Genomic DNA, 11,082 nt, shown 5'->3' with positions numbered 1-11,082 from the left:
TTGTATCAGAAATAGTGCTGCCAGAAGGAGCAGGGAGGAGATCATCCTTCTGTACCCAGCACCAGTGCGGCTTCATCTTGAGCATTGTGTTCAGGTTTGGGACCCTCACTACAGGGAAGACATTGAGGCACTGGAGCATGTTCAGAGAAGGACAGTGAAGCTTTGAAGGATCTGGAACACAATCCTTGTAAGGAGAAGCTGAGGGAACTGGATTATTTAGTCTGGAGAAGAGGAGGTTCAGGGGAGACCGTATTGCTCTATAGAACTCCCTGAAAGGACAGTGGTGCAGTAGGAATCAGCCTCTTCTCCTGAGCAACAGTAGTAGAACTAGAGGGAAGGGCTTCAAGTTACACCAGAGTAAGTTCAGATTGAGTGTTAGGAAAAATTTACTCTCTGAAAGAGTGGTGAAGTATTGAAACAGGCTGACCAGAGAAGTGGTGGAATCCCTGTCCCTGAAGGGGATTCCACAACTATCAGCATTTTCCTAATATAAATAATGAAATACAGTTGATTTAAAATGTGATTGCCTGCTATCCATTGCAACTAGTGTGATATCTTTAACGCAGGGAAGAAACATAGAATAAGGGCCTATTTTATGGTCTCTTCTGTTATGGAAGTACAATATCAGGAAAAAAAGGTTACTGAATAATAAACTCTTTGAGGAGAAATATAAAGACCATACACAAAGTAGCCCAAGGACGTTAAGCCACATAAATATCAAAACCCTTTTATATTATCATACAGTTGTTACCTGGAAAGTAATATAAGAAAATGGTATGAAGTGGCAGACATCCAATAAGTCCACCATATTATTACAGGAGGGTGTCCTTAGCTATTATTTGTCACTAGCTGTTATTTATATTGCAGATGATTCAACAGATGGTCAGGCAGATGCAATGGCAAGGTGAGGCAACCACAGCAGTGAAGGCTGGAATAGAGGATGCTGCAGCTGGAGGAAAAGGGCTGTGCATGGAGAGAGATAGATGGAGCCAGTGAGTGGTGAGGGGATGAGCAGGAGATGGTTAAGCAACTGAATCTGATAAACTCAAAGACAACAGAGCATGGAATACGTGAGATGTGCTGGAACATTGATGGGATCAAATAAAGTAATGGGGTCTGTAAAGAAGTCTAATTCTCCCAGCAAGATGAACAAGAGAGAAGGAGCTGAAGTGTTGCTGTTGGATGTACTGGAAGACTATCCTTATTCTCTATTTCTTAAAATAAGTGAAACAGGATATAATACAATGGAAAGCAAAACAAGACAGCAGATCAGCAAGATCCCAGGCTGCAGCAAGTGAGTCACATCTCAAACACAACATCAATGAACACAGAAAAAAAAGCTGCTTACATTCAGAAGGCCTCAGGTATGCAGGGATCTCTAGGGAAATACCCTTACCTCCACTGCCAACCCTTAAATGAGATCTGGGAAGGAATGAAACCTGGTCAAACCCCTTCCCATAACTCAGGAGCACTGCATACATCTGAACTCCCTTGGGTTGGCCCTTCCTTCCTACCATGTGCTCAATCACTGTTTCAAGCCCTGACTTAAGCATTTCCACTACACAGGGTTAATTTTAGAAATCTCAGGTACAATCCCTATGGGTGGTAGTCAAAGAGTCAGTGTTAATCTTACTAGAGGTGTTTAGTTAATGCTGGCTTTGCCAGTAGGCAGAATCTGGGGCAGAAATCTTGGGTACAGTGATACTGCAAAGAATTGCTGTGGTTCAAAATTATGGAGTGCTGCCAAATCCGTAATATGCATCAGAGAAGGAAAAAAAAAAAATTACAAAAACAAACAAACAAACAAACAAAACACCTACAAATTTCTGAGGAAAACTTTTTTTCCTCAGAAATATTAAAAAAATAGAAAGGAGAAGTTTTGACTTTGGACCACAGGGTGTTGATATGTTGACATATGCTGAAACAAGTGAAGGATGGGAGCGCTTCTTCCATAAGCTATGGAAAACTTAGAAAGCAGAGGGCAACCCCTGTGTTTGCCCTGACTCCTTTTAAATTTGGGAGTGGGAAAAGCAAGGCAGCAGTATCATAGGTTCATTTTTCTTGGTGGAGATATGATGATTGGTGAGAAAGTTCTGCCTCTGGACATCTGATGAATTTTGATATGGAAAACTACATTGCAAGGTTCCTGTGGAACGTGGGACCTCACTGCCTTGGATATCATTTGTGCCATAAAACTTAACACTGCTGGAAGTCGGATATCTAACAAATGGCCCAAAACCAGAAATAGATGTTCTTGACAGTTTCATAGCAATGTTTTGACAGAGCAATCTTGTATAACTGGGCAAAGCTGAGCAGTCAAAGAGTCAAAGAGTAACAGAAACAAACCAGCTAGTGGGAGACTCTGATCAGTTAATAATGCTGATAAGCTACTCACTTGACAAAGGAAAAGTATCCTCTTAGTAATCTGAAGAATAAAAGATATGGAAAGATGACAGCAAGATAAAAAGCACAAAACTTGATGTGAGAGAAAGACTCTGAGACTCCATCTATACAGAACATGCCTGTGACCACTCTCTAGCTCTGAAGCCAGCTGGCACAGAGTGGCTTGTGTCCACATTATTAAATTTTTGCTTTCCAGACAGTGTGGCTTTGAAAAGATTGCCTGCTGGGGTTGGCCTTTGGCCTGTGCTGTCCCCAAACCATGCCTGGGCTGTGTTCAGGAGAGAGTTAGTTGTTGGAACCAAACCATGCCAGAAACCATTGTAGCAGTTTGACTCTATAAATAATTGAGTTTCAGTGTCTGAGAACATTATGTGACACTGTTGAATTTATCGGTAGAGATGAAGTCCACTATCCTATCCAGTAACAGAAATCTTGAGCACCATAGAGCACCTGAGAAAAGGGAAATGCTGCACTATCCAGCAGAAACAAGAGAGGGCTGATGAAATGGAGACAAGTATGATGTTACCTACAGTTACACGGACCTTCACTGATTATTTAATGTAAAGAATATCTGCTTTTTGGAATAAAAAGTCTTCTTTAGCTAACACATCAGCTCAAAGAGGTGTAGCTGGACTTGAAGACTAGGGAAGCTGGTCGGTTACCTCTCTCTATGCAGAGGCTAAGTGACATTTACATTGCTGCTACTGCCCGGGAAGCAGGCTGGGAAAGGTAGGTTCAATTCACAGAGTGGTTGAGGTTTGCCAGGATCTCTAGGTCTCTCTGCCCCCCTGCCCTCGCAGGGCTACCCAGAGCAGAGTGCCCAGTCCCATGTCCCAGTGTGATTGGTGATCTCCAAAAGACAGAAACTATACAGTCTCTCTCAGTTCCTTATCTAGAGCTTAAAGTTAGGTTTCCTATGCTGTAAACTACAATGGTAGGGACACATTCTGCTCCAAGTTATTCTGACTGTGTCCAGTTCTGGGCTCTTCCATTAAAAAAAGTCAGGGATCTTCTAGAGAAAGTCCAGTGGAGGGCCACAAAGATGAGGAAGGGCCTGGAGCATCTCTCTTAGAAGGAAAGGCTGAGTGACCTGGGGCTGCCCAACTTGGAGAAGAGAAGGCTGAAAAGAAATCTCATAACTTATAAATTTTATAAAACTTATAAATATCTAAAGAGTGGGAGTCAAGTGGATGGGACTAGGCTCTTCTCAGTGGTATGCAGCAACAGAAAAAGGGGCAATGGGCAAAAAACTGGAACACAGGAAGTTCCATACAAACACAAGTAAGAACTTCTATGAGATGACAGAGCATTGATAAGGCTGACCAAAGAGGGTGAGGAGTCTCCTTCTCAAGAGTTTTTCAAGATCCACCTGGACACCTTCCTGTGTAATCTACTGTAGGGAACCTGCTTTAGCAGGGGGTTGGACTAGATGATCTCCAGAGGTCCTTTCCAACTCCCATAGTTCTGTGGAGGGTATAGCTGTGTTACTGAGAAGACACCGCTCATTCTGAACGTATAGGAGAGAATAGCCAAAGGCCTTCTGGTCTTTTAGCAGGAAGCAGGAGATTAAGGTTATGTCATAGAGCATTATGGATAAAACCAGGGGTGAGGTTACTCAAAATAAGGGCTCTGTGGGACAAAAGGAGTTGGGGTAGGAACAAAAATGCAGTTGGGTGCGTATTGCTGAGGAGTTTGCATTACCATTCTCACATACAGCAGCACCCAAGGATCTGTAAGAGAATTGAATAAGTTTTGGTAAATTATGTTAAAGCATTAGTGGTAGGCTACTCTATTTAGTTATGCAAAATGGTGCTTGACTTGTGAGTATCAGCTATGTGTGATATCAGGTTCAGATCAAGATGTTTCCTGAAAAATTGGCAAGACAGTTGACTTACGATACTGAGGAGAAAATCTCATACATCTGACTCTCTGTCTCTATAAGTAAAAAAAAACAAAAACAAACAAACAAAAAAAACCCTTCTCCTGACTGAAATCACCCTGTTGTCTTTCACAGTAAATGTATTTTTGAAAATGACAGGATTTTGGGACGTAACTAACTACTCATTAGAAATATTTCTGCCAGCAATGAATCATGGATCCAGAAACACCTCCTTTCCTGATCTATTCTGTAGTCAATGGGCTGTATTTAAAGCTTCCTTTGAATAAATGGAATGTGACTCATTTTAGAAGTAAATGGAAGCCCCTTTTGAGAGACTTTTTTTTTTTTTTTTTTTTTTGTAGCTCAGTATATGTGCAGTATCAGGAAACTCCATGTACTATACTCAAGCAATAATAAACTTAATAAAATAATAAATTGTATAAATTGCCCTCTCATCTAGTTGACCTAGATGGCAATTGAGTGCAATGTAACACTCCTGTTTCTTGCTTGTACCTGTGGCAGTCAGCTTCTGTGATCTGACTGCTGTCCCAGCATCTCTGCCTTAAGAATTGAGTCTTATCTACTTAAACCAGCTCACAAGGCATTAGGAACTGGTCCTGTACAAATTACTTGATTGTCACTCCTCTGCATGTTTAACAAGCAATAATCAGTTTTTGATTTGCAGGTCTCCTCAAATCACCTTCATCATAATTATTAAAAGTATCTCAGTGCTTGCAGTTCCCTCTTGCCCATCTGGTGGGTAGCTTTCAAGATGTACATGTCAACAACACTCTGGGAGAAAACAAGCAAGCATAAGTGGATTGAACTAAAAATACTGATCTGCAGTCTTCTGCCCTTGCTGCATAACAGCCCAGGGGGCTGATTCACAGCAGATTTGGGAGAGTCCAAGAAGCCAATTGCCAGTGTTGGTCACACAGTCTCAACTGATGATATCAGCTTTTAGGAAGTGTTGCCCTTCATGCAGACTTGAAATGTCCTGCAGCTGCAGTGTGCACACATAGATTCTTACTTCAACGCAATATCAAGTAAAATGCTTTTGTTTCAGTGTCACGAGGATGAAATGGAAGGCAGGAGAATGAAGGGTGGCTGGGATGAGCAAGATGCAGCATTTCCCTTCACTCGTTTGGTGCCTTCAGTCCTGTGCTTTCTACCCGGCAATTGCTGGGTGCACCAAGAGGAACACACCTGCAACTCCTGCTCTATCAAAAGCTGCATCATCTCCTGACATGGCATAAGATGAGTAAGGTAAGAGGTTACTTACCTTTAAGTTTGTCCTGAGTTGAGTCAACCTGGTTCCTTGAAAGATGAGAGAAGACGAAATGGACAGCGCTTAAGACTCAGATCATCCACCTGAGCTTAGGCATTGACTGCCACCGGGATGTCCTGCGGTACCTCACCCGGCCTCTGCTGCTGCTCCTGAGGAACATGAGTGCTCAGCAGCCCTGGGTCGTATTTACGTGGCATGGAGTGGCTGCTCAGAGCATCCCAGCTCGCTCTGGGAGCAAAACAGCAGACCCAGATCCTTTGAATCCGCAGAAGTGCAGTGAGATATATCTGCCTACATTTCATTATTTAGCCTGTACTTAGCTTCTGGTTTGCTGTTTCCTCTTCAGACCAAAAGATGTGTTTGTGTGCCTATAAAGTGCCCTTTTCAACCAGCAATATCTAATAAAGGATTGCACCTCATTTCCCAACCTTGTGCCAGCATGGTATCAACTTGTGATGACTCCTTCCAGCTCACACTGATGTCTATCTGCTTCTGCAGGAGGGGAATGGGGGCTGAGAATAATTATTTAAAAAAAAGAAAAAAAGATGAGTAAGTTTTTCTGAGGAAACACATCAGGCAATCAGAGGGGAGTCGGAGCAGGGCATGGGTGGTTGAAGACAAGGATCCATGATAACCCCATATTCATTTTGGTGCACTAGTTGGGCCCCAATGGGGCACTGCAGCTGCCCTGTGGCCAGGCCTATTGGAGAAAACAGCGGCCTTTGCAAAGATTTCTTTCTTTGTTTTTTACCTTTCTTTTTTTTTTTTAGGTTTTGTTTTATTTTTTTTCCCTCCTCCACTTCAAAGAAAAACGATTTGCTCATTTAGTAATCACCGATGGGGACGTGAATTACCGAGCTCGCCCCCAGACTGGTTTTATCTCCTGGCCAATAAATCTCTAAACTGAAGCAATGAAGCTAAGTACTGCCGCTATTTCTGCGTTTTATTTCCATATTAATCAAAATGAGCCTACTCCGCCTCCTCCCAGAGTCTGTTCTGCAGGGGAAAGGCATTCCTTAGGGGGACTGTGTGGATGGGGCTTGTCAGATGTGGGAACCAGTGGGGAGTAAGAGAGAGGAGAAAAAGAAAGTCAACAACAGAGGGGGCTGAATGAGGCACCCACGGGAACCAGTGTCATGTGTGCCATGAGCCCTGGGTGGGATCAGCAGGGTATCCCACTTGGGAGGACACGGCTGGGTCCTCAGAACTTCTCTGTTCTTAGTTCCTGGCTCCTTTTCATTCTCCCAATTTTTTTTATTTTATTTTTTTTTCCAAATGTGTGCATACGTGTGTGGAGGAAATCGACCCAATGAGAGCCCCATGGTTTCCACTTTTCCCTCCATAAACATCTTCTCCCAGAGTTCTTTATTTTTTTTTCTTTTTCAGAATTGAAAAAGACAGAAAGGAGGGCTGACAGGAGAGCAGGGCCCTGGGAAGCTGTGCAAGCCCCCACAGGAAGCAATGCACTGAGGAGAAGGGAAGGGAAAGGAAGGGAAGGGAAGGGAAGGGAAGGGAAGGGAAGGGAAGGGAAGGGAAGGGAAGGGAAGGGAAGGGAAGGGAAGGGAAGGGAAGGGAAGGGAAGGGAAGGGAAGGGAAGGGAAGGGAAGGGAAGGGAAGGGAAGGGAAGGGAAGGGAAGGGAAGGGAAGGGAAGGGAAAAGAAGATCTCCTGCTGCATTGGTGCTGCTGGAGAGAGTAAATATTTCTGACCAGCGTGAGTGTATAAAATTGTGACCCTGATCAAGGAGCTGGAGCCTCGATGCTGAGACTTGGGGGCTAGGAAAGAGAAAGGGGGTAGAGCCGGGGCCGGGGAGGGGGGGGGGGAGGGGGTGGTTAGGGGGGCAGGGAGCAGACCAGGAGACAGCCACCCTACCTTCTGTAGCGCACAGCACCACATCTCCACATAGCTCGGGATTCTCCTTCCTGATCAGTCAGAGACATCTCTGTCACTATCCTTTTCCTCTGCCCCTCTCCAAGGGCTGGAAAGTGATGGCAGTGAGCCTAGAGCCACATGTTTCACTGTCCTAATGGGGCACGGTGTCCCGGGGCCGCTGGGGCTGCTGGACAGTTATGGACACTTCTGGCTCTCCCTAGGGACACAGGAACCCAGCTCTGTCTCATGCAGTCCTATAGCTTTGAGAAGGAAGGAAAGAAGGAAGGAAGGAAGGAAGGAAGGAAGGAAGGAAGGAAGGAAGGAAGGAAGGAAGGAAGGAAGGAAGGAAGGAAGGAAGGAAGGAAGGAAGGAAGGAAGGGAGGGAGGGAAGGAGGGAGGGTGGGAGGAAGGAGGGGAGGGAGGGAGGCAGGCAGGGAGGGAGGAAGGGAACTGCGGCATCTCTTAAGCATCTTGTTGATGTGGTAGATGAACATCAGCAGGAACTGGCTTTTATTACAACACAATTTGTTAGTTTATTGTGTTTGGGGTGCGAATATTCATTCTCCTTTTGATTCTTCAATTTTTCATGTATGCGTTCTGATGTCTGAACAACGATTTGTTTGTTACCATTCCTCGGGGCTCACTCACGATACGATCTCCTCACGGTTCCTTGCTGACAGTTGCCTCTATCCCCGTTTAAGCGCCCCCACATTCCCACCCCCGGCAGTCCTCGTCCATGTTCCTTCTGATCTTTCCTCGACGGCCCCTCCGCCGCCCGCATTTCGGAACACCGAGACCTCAGTGGCGAGCTGCCGTCGGGGCTTCGGGCATCGGAGCGGAGCCGCCCGCCCCGGCTGCTGCATGGGGGACGAGGCGGGGGGCGCGGGGCCGCACGAGGATTGGGGGGGGATCCGGGAAAACCACGGGGAAAGGCGGCCCGGCCCCAGACAGAGGCGAACCAAGAGGCGGTGTTTCATTTTTAACTTTATTTGGAAATCTCATCCAGAAACACTGGTCAATAATAAATATATCGATAGTTATCAAGAATATATAAAAAATAAAGACACGGGGTTGTCTTTGAGGCCCTAACCAAAACCAAACGAACGATCGAACAGAATTAATGATAATAACAATCCAAGCGAACGCGCGGGGAAAGGCGCCGGGAGGGGACGGACAGCACCGGCGGCTCCGAGCCACTGTCAGGGGGAGCGGCCCTGCCGCGCCGGCCCCGCATGCAAACCAGAACCGGAGCGGAACAAACGAAACAACGAAACAACCGCAAAACGAAACGGAACGGTTCTCCGAGAGGGGAACCGAGCGCCGAGGGGTTTCAGGGAGTGGGATGCGAGGGGTTGGCAAAACGGGCCCGGAGGGGCCGCGCCGGGCTTTGCACCCTTTCCCTCCTTATTTTGTTGGTTTGTTGTTGTTGTTGTTGTTGTTTTATAAGAGGACGCGGAGGGAGGAAGAAAGGAACTGCCAACAGAACCGCGCCGCGACCAACGCCGAAAGGAACGGCGATCTCACCCAAGGAGATCCGCGCTGCACCCCACGGAGCTGAGCCCGAAGCCGGGGTGGGGCGGGCGGGAGGCTGCGGGACGCCGCCGTTGGACAGAGCAGTGAGAAAACCCCACAATTGGAGGAGAACCCCAAACCGATCCCATCGTCTGTGAACAGCTGCGAGCACTGCAGTGACAACCATGTCTTTTTTTTTTCTTTTTTTTCTTTTTTTTTTTTTTCCCATCCATTTTAAGGAATTATTTACATTTCCTCCCCACCGCTATTACTTTTTTTACCGCGGGGATCGCTCCTCTCCCGGCTCGGCGCGGGCGGCAGCGTCCCCTCGGCAGGGTCCTTCCCTCCCCGGCCCTGCGCTCCCGGGGGCGGGGGACAGAGTCGGGGCGGCTCACTTGAGCAGGTCCTTGGTGTCCGCCGAGATCCGGCCCATGCCGGAGGCGGAGAGGGCAGAGAGGTGAGGCGGGGGGGGCACCTGGCAGATGGTGCAGGGGCACGGCAAGCCGGCCCAGTGCTGGAAGCCGCCGCCGAGCTGCAGCGCGGGGGGAGTGGAGGGGGTCTTCAGCAGGGAATGGGGCGGCCGGATGGTGCCCAGGGCCGGCAGCGAGGCTGGCAGCGACGGGGACGCGTTGGCGGAGGAGAGGGCCCCGCCGAGGATGGGGTGCACTTGGTGCACGGCTCCGGCTGCGTGGGGCGGATGTGCGGCGGCGGAGTGGCCCACGGTGCCGCAGTGGAAGGCCGAGTGGTGGCCGCCGTAGATCTCCCCCACCAGGCGTTTCATCTCCTCCAGGGAGCTGGTGAGCATCAGGATGTAGTTTCTGGCCAGCAGCAGGGTGGCGATTTTGGAGAGTTTCCGGACGGAGGGGCCGTGCGCGTAGGGCATCACCTCCCGCAGCCCGTCCATGGCCAGGTTGAGGTCGTGCATCCGCTTGCGCTCCCGCCCGTTGATCTTGAGCCGCAGCTGCTGCAGGTCCTGCTCCGAGAGCTGCTTCTTGATCTTGTACTTGCCGCCCTCCCCCTGCGCCTTGGGGCCGCCCCGGGCCAGGCCCTCCCCGGCCATCTTCTGCACCAGGTCGCCCTGCGTGGAAGAGACGGGGTTGAGGCGGCTCTCCGGGTGGTGGTGGTGATGGTGGTGGCGGTGCTCCCGCAGGTACATCTCGTCCATGTCCGGCGAGGAGGCTCTGCTGGAGACGGAGCTGGAGTCAGAATTCATTGTACTCGAGCGCCGGAGCGAGACACCTTGCCCTGATCGGGAGGCGGCGGAACGAGGCGGCTCCTCCGGGGGGCACCGAGGGATGGACGGGTCGGACGGCGCCGGGCGGGCGGCAACTCGGGGCGGCAGCGGGGGAAAGAGCCCTCTGCCCCGCGGCAGCGCTGCCCCGCGCCCCGCTCTCAGGGACGGCGGTGGGTGTGTGCCGGGACTGACCTCCGCCTGCCTACGAGGGGCTTTTATAGGGCTGCGGCGGAGAGCGGAGACAAAAGGAGCCCTCCTATGTATAGCGGTGTAGTTGGGATGACGTGCCGTTATTCAGGGCGGTGCGCTTTGACTGTCCCATTTAGCGAGGACCCCCATTCATATTCATGGCGGTGCCACCCGGGACACCTCAGCCACGGACCGTCAGGAGCCGAGGAGACACAAAACCCCTCTGATTGACACCGCACACCCGGCGCTCCGCGTGCCCGCCACCTCCTCCCCCTGCCCCTCATTTCCAATATAACAAGGCACCCCGTTCGCTGCGAGGAGCCGGGGCCGCGGGGATTGCCCGCCCGTCGAGGCCGCCCGGCCCTCCCCTCCCAGCTCGGCCCCCCGTTCAGGGTCGGTCGTGCGGCACCGGCTGCACAGCGTCCGCCCGGGGAAGCGACCGCGGTGTTCCCGAACCGCTGCTCCCGGCCCCGACGAGCCGAGAGCGCGAGATCGGCACCACTTGCGGGGAGCCGCCGGGTGCGCTTCCACCCGCGAGCGTGAGCATGGGAGAGAGTTCCCGGCGGGACAGCGGGATGGTAGAGGGGTGTGGGGAGATGAGAAAAGGGGGAGTGGGAAACTGTCATCCACCGAGTTGGACCGTGCTTCGTCTGCTGAGAGAAATTAAAGCCTTCTCATTGTAGGCACTGAGAGAGAATCCCACAGG

General features: G+C 49.8%; 1 protein-coding gene across 1 annotated transcript; it reads right to left on the bottom strand.

Moving 5' to 3' along the window:
* Window positions 1-8,206: 8,206 nt before the first annotated feature.
* OLIG3 (oligodendrocyte transcription factor 3) lies at window positions 8,207-10,407 on the bottom strand. Its single transcript, XM_010707253.4, has one exon. The coding sequence runs from the start codon at window positions 10,164-10,166 to the stop codon at window positions 9,345-9,347; it is 822 nt and encodes a 273-aa protein (XP_010705555.1). The 5' UTR covers window positions 10,167-10,407; the 3' UTR covers window positions 8,207-9,344.
* Between the last annotated feature and the right edge of the window lie 675 nt (window positions 10,408-11,082).

Source organism: Meleagris gallopavo, chromosome 2, assembly GCF_905368555.1.
Source record: "Meleagris gallopavo chromosome 2, MGAL_WU_HG_1.1, whole genome shotgun sequence".
Lineage (NCBI taxonomy): Eukaryota > Metazoa > Chordata > Aves > Galliformes > Phasianidae > Meleagris > Meleagris gallopavo.
This window is presented reverse-complemented; position numbering and strand designations above follow the sequence as displayed.